The sequence below is a fragment of the Nicotiana sylvestris genome, chromosome 5 (assembly GCF_000393655.2).
Source record: "Nicotiana sylvestris chromosome 5, ASM39365v2, whole genome shotgun sequence".
NCBI lineage: Eukaryota > Viridiplantae > Streptophyta > Magnoliopsida > Solanales > Solanaceae > Nicotiana > Nicotiana sylvestris.
The window spans coordinates 107226781-107238424 of record NC_091061.1 but is presented as its reverse complement, the minus strand read 5'-3'; the positions used below and the strand labels follow the sequence as shown (position 1 = coordinate 107238424).

At 36.4% G+C, this 11644-nt stretch overlaps 1 protein-coding gene across 1 annotated transcript; it reads right to left on the bottom strand.

The window, feature by feature from the left end:
- Positions 1–10960: 10960 nt before the first annotated feature.
- LOC104229167 (uncharacterized) lies at positions 10961–11425 on the bottom strand. Its single transcript, XM_009781751.1, has one exon. It carries the CDS (start codon positions 11423–11425, stop codon positions 10961–10963), a length of 465 nt encoding a protein of 154 aa, XP_009780053.1.
- Positions 11426–11644: the final 219 nt, after the last annotated feature.

Below are 11644 nucleotides of genomic sequence, written 5' to 3'. Positions count from 1 at the left end.
TGTGAGGGGGTTCGCATTTGCGAGCTATGCAAATGCGAAGCTCAGGTCGCAAATACGACATCTGCAGCTGAGTAAATGGGTCTTGGACGAGATTTTTTATTCATTCTTTAAATTTTCAAACCCTAAGCCCCCATAGGCGATTTTTCAAAGGAGAGTTCTTCCCCAAATCATAAGTAAACGATTGCTAACTCATTTTCTTCAATCTATTTCATCTTTTTACATGGTTTCATTTCAAAATCTAGGATTTTTCATGAGAAATTGGGTGTTCTTGGGTAGAATTTAGAAATTTCAAAATTTGGGGATTTGGACCTCAAATTGAGGTCGGATTTCAAAACCAATTGCATATTTGGATTCGTGCGTGAATGGGTAGTCGGGTTTTGGTTCTAACTTCGAGTTTTGACCAAGCGGGCCCAAGGTCAGTTTTTGACTTTTTGGAAAAAATATTGGGGAATCTATACTCATGCATTAGAATTGGTTTATTTAGCGTTAATTGATGTTAATTAGTTAATTATGCATAGATTCGGGCGGTTTGGAAGAGGAAATTAAAGGAAAAGCGGTAATTGAGGTTTGATTTTTGGTCGTGAAATCAAGGTAAGTGTTTGGTCTAACCTTAGCTTGAGGGAATAGGTGTTGTTGCCTTATTTGCTACGTGTTAGTATTGAGTACGACGTATAGGTGTGGTGAAGAATATCTATACGTTGGTGTCGAGCATGCAAGTGAGTCTTATACCGTGACTATTGTGACTCTTATTATGTATTGTCATGTTTAAATTGATGATTATCCATGTTGAATAAGTCCTAAGATGTTTTCTTGGTATTTGATCATTGTTGGGTATTGACTCAAGTTGAGATTTATTTTGTGAAATTAACTGTTGGAACGAGATTGGTTATAGCTGATTCCCTTGCTGGAATGTTATTATTTCTATTGTTTGGGTGAGGAAGAATGTAAAGCACGAAGGGTGATGCCGTGCACGATATTGTGAGAGAGTATTAATGCACGAAGGGTGATGTCATGACATATTCAATGAGTGTTAATGAACGAAGGGTGATGTTGTGCCATATTTCTGTGAGTGTTAATGCACGAAGGGTGATGTTGTGCCATGATTATGAGAGAGTAAAAGCACGAAGAGTGATGCCATGCCGTTTCTGTTGATTTCTATGGTGAGGATGAGAGTAAAAGCAAGAAGGGTGATGTCGTGCACTTGTTAGTGTATTATCATTTCTGTTGGTTCAAAGTTGATATTTACCTTGCTTCTTTACTTTATTACTGTCAGAATTTGATATTCCCCTCAGCATGTTTCCCTTTCCCGTCTTTATCTGTTCAATTCTCTTATTATTGTTTCTCGTATATGATTTAACTGCACAGGTTTATATGGTTGTCGTGTCCTAGCCTCGTCACTACTTCGCCGAGGTTAGGATTGACACTTGCCAGTACATGGAGTCGGTTGTACTAATACTGCACTCTGCACTTTCTGTGCAGATTTCGGTGTCGGACCTCATGAGTAGTGTTGAGGTTGCTGCCTTCGGTCTACGGGAGACCCAAGGTAGATCTGCCGGTGTTCGCAAACCCTGGAGTCCTTCTTCCCCCTATTTTGGATTATCTGCATCTTTCTATTTCGAGAACAATTGTAATTCTTTTAAACCAGTATTTGTAGAACTTCTTAGACGTTTGTGAATTGTGACACCAGATCATTGGGGTAGACATGTATTGGAGTATTTTGAACTGTTATAACACTTCCGCACTTTATATATGTTTAGTTGTAGTTATTATTTATTTTTGTTTCGGTTAATTGTTAATGTGTTAAAACCGTAATTGTTGGCTTGCCTAACATTCAAGAGTTAGGCGCCATCACGATCCCGATGGTAGAAAATTCGGGTCGTGACAAATGACCTATCGGATCGTCACAGTTTTTTTTGTTCACCGTGTGTTCCTTTTGTTGGTCGATGTTTAGATTTTATCGTCGGTTTGAAAATAATTGTAGCAGTGATTTCTTCTTCTTTTTTATAGTACCAATATTTATTGTTCCTAAATTGAATGATATGATCAAAACTCGTTATAACAACCTTGTTTGTTTTATTTTATTATATAACTATAATAATATTTGTCGTTTAAATATTATTTTGCTGTTGTTGATAAAAATTATCCAAAAAATTATTTTTTTTTCTTTTTTAATGTTATAAAAGATAAACAAGTGTAAATTTCTCCTTTAATTGTTATACGAGTGACAATAGATATCCTCTTTATATTAACACAGTACTGCCTTCATTTGTAGAGGAATAGCCTGATGCTAGATCCTATATGGCATGAATAATAGTAACAAGGAATTAATGTCTCACATAAATACTTTAGCACGCTACGGGAAGTATTATCCAATGAAACATTTAAACTAATTTAAATTTAAAATTCTTCAAATCTTAAACATATAAAAGATGAAATTTTTTTGTCCAATGAAATATATATATATATATGTGCGGATTTCAAGGGAACGAATCTTTAATTATGAAAGTATGTACTTACATAATATTCTTTGTCATAAATAAGTATATTAAAGTTTAAAAATATTTGGTTAAATCTCTAGACCTATTATTTATAATCTTATAGATTTTATTTATATAAAGATAATTGTTATATTACCAAAAATAAATAAATGTTATAATGGATAATTTTACAAAGAGCATGTTATAAAAATGACTATTGTTATTAACTTGTTATAAGTAAAAAGCTATTATAAAGAGGTAATCAAATAATCGATTTAAAAATAAAACTTAATTTTTATAGTGAAATATTATTATATAGGAGGGATAGATCTCACTTTAATTATCTTTGAGATCAATACCAAGAAGCAAATCTCATAAGGAATTTCTTTCTACAATGCACTACTTATGGAAAACAAACCAAACAATTAATTTAGTACAAACTTTGGAGTCAAAATACTAGAGCTTATATAAATTGTAATTCTTTGGTTGTACACCGTTCTTTGACTTAATTAAGGACAAGAATTTTCATTGTATTTTCTGTCATGCAGCTAATGCTCTATCTTGAATCTTTCTTTCTCCAATTCACAACTTGAAACTCTTTTGGGGGAAAGAGCACTTTAGGTTCCAAATTGATCCATGAAGGAATCTTCTGAAATCTAATTATCAGATCAATAGAGGGACCAACTCAATCGCAACATCAATAAACCTAAAGAAGCTATGAATATAGATGAGGAACTCAACACTTCAACAACAAATACAAGCGAGGTAAGCTTTTGAGACACTATCTTTCCCCCTCCTCCACCAATCAATAACCCCCTAGAAGCAGAATTCCTAAACAAATTATCACTAGAAGAATGAAAATTCCAACCCAACTAAACACCTTTGTTTTATACTCATATCCACAAATGGCAAGTTAAGGCTATACTGGCCTTGGCAACAATCCATTATTATCAAACTGCTAGGCAAACAAATGTTCTATACAAACCTTAAGACCAAATTAAGCTCACTTTGGCAACTGGATGAAACTCTTCAACCATAGACCTAGGTTACGATTTCTACCTCATCAAATTCCAAAATATTGATAACTACAACAAAGTATACCAAAAGGGACCTTGGTTCGTAGGATATCAATACCTCTTCATACGTCAGTGGGAACCCAAATTTAATCCAGCCTTACCACACTCAAATTTTACTAATGTATGGATCCGTCTCCAAGAACTATCCATTGAATACTACGACTTGCAAATCCTCAAAAAAATTACGAATTTCATTAGCTCACTCATAAAAGTGGACACATGCACAGAACATACATCAAGAGGCCGATATGCCAGGCTTTGTATCTTAGTACCACTAGGAAAAACCCTTCCTTTCTAAATCTTACTAGGAAATCACATCCAATTAATACACTACGAGGATTCTTCTATTATATGTACAAAATGCAGTTGTCTAGGTCATAACCTACACTATTGTACGACCTCTACAACACCTTCAACCTCCAAGCAATCTCATGAAAATCTAAGCACATCCACTAAGGAAGATGACCTACAAATTCAATGGAAAACAGTCTCATACGGTAAAAACAACGACAGTAACAAATTGAATGAACACAATTCTCCCCAAACCAACACAAAAAACCCAAAACCACCAAAACCCTCCCAATACCACTTCTAAGGACAAAATATATACAAATGGACCCCATGGCACTAAAAAACAAGCCAATAACTACAACCTACAAGACCAAACTAACCTACCAAGTCAAAACCATACCCTTGACCCACCCATTACTACCTATACAAACGACAAAACCGTACAACCCCACCCAATACCACCTACACCACAATCCAACAATCCTAACCAAAACTATTTCAAACCACTAACTTCACATAATCATCAATCACTACCCACCCCCTAAAAACCTAGGAGAAATAAATAATCACCCGAAGTCACTACCCTTACACCCTCTCATTCGTAAATCCTTGTCCAAAAACATACCTCCAAACCAATACAACAATAAGAAACAATAAAAAAAAAATATCATCATGATTCTATTACCCTATTTCTGGCCACTCACAATCACCCACATGAGCAACACTCATCAAACTCCAATAAGACAATTGAATCAAAGACACCCATGCAACCAATTATAAGCCCTACGATACCCCCTTTACTCAAAAACTCCAAACTTAATTCATACACTCCACCTCACCTGCCACACTCTATTACCTCAACATCATCATCACTTAAAACATCAACACCCAATACTCCTTTCACAGATCCTTCATTCCCTAAAACACATGGTATTCCACTGCATATTCACTGACCTAGCTCTTCAACCAACAACAATGGTTCATTTTGTTTACCAATCCAAGAAATTGCATTCACTATACCCTCAACGACTCTTTCAAACACTACCTCATCTTTGGATAACTGCACTACAACTCAAATCACCAAATTGCCAAAAAATTCACCACCAATCTCATCCAATGTATCGAACTCAAACCCACAGGAACCAACACCACCAACAAAGGCACAGAAGACATGTGAACAACATTCACATCAACACTATCATCTCTCTCCCCCACCTCACATAATAATTCACCATCAACCTCCTCATGCCCCTATGGATTCCATCTCCCACAATCCGTCCACTAATTAATCAACCACCACTCCCTCAACAAATACCAACTCCCACCAATAGATTTACATCTTTTACAAAATCACATCACACTACTACTAGAGACCTCAGAAGAAATGGCCTTCACAATACAAGAAGGAATGACAAACCAAACAAATCAAGTCCTAGAACTAATCCACCAACAAGATATAACTCTCTGGCAAATGCAAGACATCATCACCCAATTCTAACAATAGCAATCCCAAATGCCTTATCACCACTTCCACTGGAATATACCCCCACACAACAACTTCTTGCCATGGTCTATTCCTCCTCTCCAACCAGTGATCCCCCACCAAACCCTAGAACCATCACAAACACATCCACCGTAACAACATTCAATCTTCAAACATAATTTCAACTCTCCACCACATTCACCACAATAAGAGAATCATCAACAACAAGAAGAAGGCAACGATCTCCCGGAGACCTTCATGAAATCCATGATTTTGAACGACTTTCTGACGATCTCCATGTCAGGAAACATAGAAAAAAAATTCCTAATCTTCATCCCCCCGAACCTCTAGAAAACCTCATTGAACATACGTCTAAACCCCTCCTCTGTAGAAGAAACATATGCTTTACTAATGATTCCAACCCTACAAGACAACCTACTACCAGCAGCTCTATACGATCCTCCCCACTTGTTAAGGCACTTGGAACTATCTCTGGCTAAAAAAGAGAGCTACCCACAACATGAGGGATTAATGAAGATCATGTTATAGAATTGCAAAGGAGCACACAACCAAGAATTTCATCGGAACCTTAGGTTTTTACTAACATGGAACGACCCCTCGATCCTGTGCCTCACAGAAACCAAACTTGCTGACCACACTGACCTACTTATGGAGTTCAACTTCACAGACTTAATTCAAGTAGTAGTCTAAGGACAATCAGGAGGCATTGTACTTCTTTGGAAAGCACACGAATTGGATGTCAATCTAGTGGTAGTTACAAGTCAAGAAATTCATGCCTCCATCAATAATCAAGGTGTCCAACATCCATCAAACTAGTAGTGCAATGAGAGGAAGCAATGAAGTTTTTGTGTTCTATCATTTTGGAAAGTCTAACGTATCAACCCACTCCCACCATGTACTGTATTTTGAAGAACCCCCCTCCTACCCCCCATCCTGTTTACCCTATTGTATACGTAGTAATACTTTAATCAGCTATGTAACTTCGCCCAAATCATCAATGAAATCCTTCGTTAAGCAAAAAAAAAGAATTTTCATTGTTTGGGTGAATTCTGTAATGGTCATACATGTTATTTAGTAGTTATTCAAAACACAAGCAATTTTTGTCCATTTGGTAAAACTTGTAAACAAACAACTAAAACAAGTAGAATGAAGATAATATTAAGTCTTGCATGTCTGGTAAAACCTGTAGATAGTAAAACAACACAAGCAAATTTTGTTAGATGAACTGTGAACAATTTAAGAAGATAAATAGAATGAAGACAGTACCAAGTCTTGCCAGTCCAGCAACACTTGTAAATAATTGAACAATACAAGAATTTTTTTTTTCGGGTGGTTAAAACTTGTGAACAATAAGATAGGTAGAATAAAGATAGTACCAAAGTTATGTCTCTCCAGGCAAAGCTTGTGTACAATGCAAGATTTGCTCCTCCGGCTAAACTTAACCAGATAGATAAAATAAAGATAGTATTAAAGTTTTTAACCACACTTGTAACTAATGTTGTTTCATTCTTTTGTGTGTGTAACACCAAGGCTATTTTTACCAAACTTCCTTAAATCAGGACAAATATTAAAAAGTAACCTCCCATGATCTTATTCATACTATCTTACATAATAAATCTCCTGGAATAAATAGTAGCTAACCCAAAAGGTCCATATGTTAAGCTCTTATTTCATTCCTTCTGGTACTTCAGAATGATTATCTTGTCGTAACGAAATAATTGCAGAAATGAATTTAATGAAAATTTAAGTCTCTTCAATTATGAATATTATTTTTTTCCTCTTCGAGTAAATTTCGAGTAGTTTTAGTGTGTGCGACAACCTAAATTAAAAGCATTGTGGCTTGGAAGTTTCAAGATTGCTGAGTTATCTTCTATGGATATATATAGTTAGAAAATTTGGTGGTTTTTGAGGAGCTAAATAGTTAGAAAATAAGGGTCATTTTGGAAATGAGATCCTTGATACGGTGGAATAACAATATCCAAATTAATACTACCTCCATCTATTTGGTACTATATTTTAATAATGCAAGTATGATTTGTTAATAATATTGTACGCTAAAAGTATCGATAGTATGTAAAGTACTTGATTAATAACAAACATTGCGAGGAAGTGAGGAACTGATCACACCCAACTACGCCTTACAAAAGGACTAAGCGATCGCTACAAATATAATCCGGTTCAAGAGTTCGGAGTCGAATCCCACAGAGAACTAACTTATTTACTACACTTTTAGTAACTCTAATGATAAGCTCAGACAATTTTCAGATGTAAGATTTTATTTGATAATTAACAAAAATTATTAACTAAGAAAAGATGATAATAAAAACTATCAATAATCAAGAATGAAGTTGAATTCAGTGGTAAAAGGACCTAGGGTTATTAATTTTCCCAATTGTCGGATTAATTCCTGACACGTTAGCTATAATTCGTTGTAACACTCTATAAAGATGATGAGTTCTTTTTTACCGTAATAATCTCTCAATCAATTACGATAATTTACTAGAAGTATTCTCTCGAACTACTCTAGTTGAAAATTTGTACAACTCATAAATATCACACCAAAGCTTCCTTATCTCTAACCCCGCTTTCAAATTCAAGTAATTAATCTCTTAACTTACCCGAAAGTGGCGTTGTTCAATAACAATCTAATCAAATGTTCTTTCTCAAGCAACACAAGATAACTAGACACGATTAATCAAGGGCCCTTTCAAGTAATCACAAAACAACACATAGTTGAACAATTATAGAGTAAAATGGCTCAATTATATTAAAACGTAATCAAGACTTCATCTAACAATTGATTCCATCAACCCTAGATGACGGGTTTAGCTACTCATACTACTAGACAAGATTACAATATAAAAAATCATAACCAACAGTGAAATTAAGAAGAAGAAGATGAAAAACTCGTAGATGATTCTCCATCTTCCTCCTTTTTGTGTTCTTGCCTCCAAAGTTCTTTTAAAAATAAGTATCCTCTATTTTTGGGCGAGTTAAGCTTCATAAAGGTCAAGGTTAGTCGCCTTTGAAATTACAAACTTGACCTTGAACTATTTCCTTGGAAGCACGTGCGCGACCGCGGATCAATCGTGGATTGACCGCGCATTTTGACCAGTGTTCTGCCTGACATATGCGGCCAGTGCGCGGCCGCGCATTGACCGTGGACTGGAGGAGTTTCTGCCTTCATTTTTTTATTTCTTCTTTTGCGGCGCTAACCTCTAATTGTCTTTCAATGCTCCATATTAACTCCAAAACACTCTTTAATGTCCTCGTAGTCCGGAATTGCTCCTACAAAGTATAAAGTTCTTAATTAGAGCAATTTGTTATCATTTAACATTCAAATATCAATAAAGTGCATCTACATTGGAGCATAAATGGTAGCTAAACTATATAATTATAGCCTACTATCAACACCCCACACTTAAACCATTGCTCGTCCCCGAGCAATCAAACCACACTCTACAGAGGACTAACTTCACTAAGCGACTTCTCTAACTCGTCACAACCAAGAATATTTCACATAGATTGAGCACAGTAGTGTAACATATTCACCTCAAAAGTTGACTCCCACGGGACACACAATATTCCTAACTTACTTACTTACTCTATCGCAGAGGTCAAGACTTGCCTTTTCTTCATGAATCAAGTGTCTGCTCATGACAAAAAAAGACTTATTCCATAATCAAATAAAATTCACGCACAATGAGTCACTTCAAAATAGACAGAATTCACTCACCCTCAGAAACGATATTCTTGTGCCACAAAAGATGCTCCATAGGCTTGCCCGTAGTGTACTACTATACTAATCGAGCTCATTCAGCCTAAGATCAAGTAGGACTTTATTTGGTTGTAATGTAGGTTGCGGGCCGGGTAGAATATATTTGGATATAAGAGCGACTACATCTTCCTAAGCAGTTTAATACATATACTTTAACATTTAAGTCAATACTTATGTCAAACCAACAATCCACCTTCAACACCACGTATATCACCCCATACTTCTTTAAGCACAATTACATCAAGAGTCACCACTTATCATAGAATATTTTTAACAACAACACAATTTTTTTTTCTTTTTCAATTCAAGTGGCTTTTATTTTTGTTTTTTTCAACACAGTGCACCTTTCTCCTTATTTTATTAGTTTTACTCAAAAACCACACCAATCACCCCACACTTTAACCTTTACAAAGTTTATAATAATTCAAATGTTTATGAGAGATTAAAAGGTTAAAATAGATGGTTAATTCAAACAAATGGTAAGGCTTGTAATGTGGTTTCCAAAGAAACAGGATTACAAGCTCAACGAGATTAACTACGATACATAACAATTAGGCGGGTGGAATATATATACGGCTCAACAAAGAAACGCCTATATCACTTTCAAGACTGAACAAGACTACTATTTCACTTTGCAAATACACGGGGCAAGTTCTAAGTATCAAATGCAGTGCACAGAATATAACAAGCCTCACACACACATGACACATGACTCACTCCAGATTGGATCATCAAAATACTCTAGTCAGGGTAGTTAAGCCAAATTAAGAACATACAATTTAAGGCACCCTTATAAGAATCAACAATTGGGCCTAAGCTTCACACTAAAGTACTCGCTATATTCAAGGCATAACTACGTTAAGAGATCCTATTTTCATTTCAGCCTATAGCCTACGAGTTCCTAAAAAAAATATAAACTAACTACACCCGATTCAAAGGAAACCCTTGGAAAAGAACTGTGGCCCAAAGAAAAACCAAGGGGGAATTGATACACTACTTCAAAAGAAATATTTTTCTTCGACTTTGATCCCTCAAGAAACCCGTCGAATGATATCCATCGTCAGGACAAATCAAAACTCTTTTGATTTTTTTTTAAATATTAACTATGAAACTACACTATTCTACATACAACATACAAACAAGGTATCCCCCACCCTACACTTAAAATGATGGCATGTCCCCATGTCACACAAAATAAAGAAATGCGAGGTGAAGGAAACTTCCCTGGTACATCAATCTTGATCGGAAATAGTGTCGGGGTCGAGATGGCATGCCCTCCCTAGAGCACGCAGCCAAGCCAAGATCTTCTTCTCTGATTTTGCATTTTGGGTGGCCACTGCATCAACTCAGGCCCCCAATTCTGTGACAGAAGTGCGCAACCCTGCCATTTCATGCTCTAAGGCTATCATTTGCGCATTCTGTCTGGCCACAGATGTTCCTTTGGCCTCTGTAACTTGCTCATGTATTGGTGACTCAGCCCTAATTGCATCTTGCCTTTCATCTCCTTCCTCTATCGATGGTTTCGTAGGTGGTGTTGTTCTTTCTTCTAAGCGTAGGGGCTCGAACTGGGGGTTCCCTTGTCCATAACCCTTGACTTCGAGAGCCATGACCCACTCTGTCAACTCTTCACCATCCACATTTTCTAAATTCATCAAGCAGGCTTCTAACGGATCTCTGACATTAACGGTCTCATCCTTCTCTTGTAGTATTACATCCACGGCCTCCACTAGCGAGTAATTTGCAAATTTACTGGGTCTCCTCATAGATTGTTGAACATTAAATATTATTTCTTCATTATTCAACCTTATTTTTAACTCGCCAGTCTCACAATCGATCAATCTCTCCCGGTGGCTAAGAACGGCCTCCCCAAAATTATTGGTATTTCTTCATCCACTTGACAGTCAAGAATAACGAAGTCAGCAAGAAATACAAACTTCCCCACTGGGACAAGCACATCATCTAGAATTCCAGTCAGTCTTTTGACTGTGCGATCAGCCAGTTGCATCAACATTGAGGTCGGTCTAGCTCTGCCAATGCCTAGTTTTGTGTAGATTGCCAAAGGCATCAAGTTGATACTGGCTCCCAAGTCAGATAATGCTTTAGCAAAAGCATAACTTTTAATTGTGCATGGGATAGTGAAACTACCGGGATCAGACAATTTTTGAGCCATAGGTCTTGTCACTACCGCGCTACATGTCCGAGTCAGAGTTACAGTAGACAGGTCCTGAAAGTCAAATTTTTGAGACATCAGATCCTTCATCATTTTTGTATAGCCTGGTAATTCCCTCAAAGCATCCATCAACGGAATATTTAATTGAATTTATCTTAGCATTTCATGAATTTCCTGTATTGATCATCTTTATTTTGCTTGGCCAACCTCTGAGGGAATGGTGCAAGATTAGCTTCTGCTACTACTTGGTGCCTTTTCTTTATTAGGAGCCTTCTCCAACACCTGTTCTGGGAGTTGTTCACTTTCTTTCTCCTTGCCTTTGTCAACTTTAGCCTGTTTAATTACAAC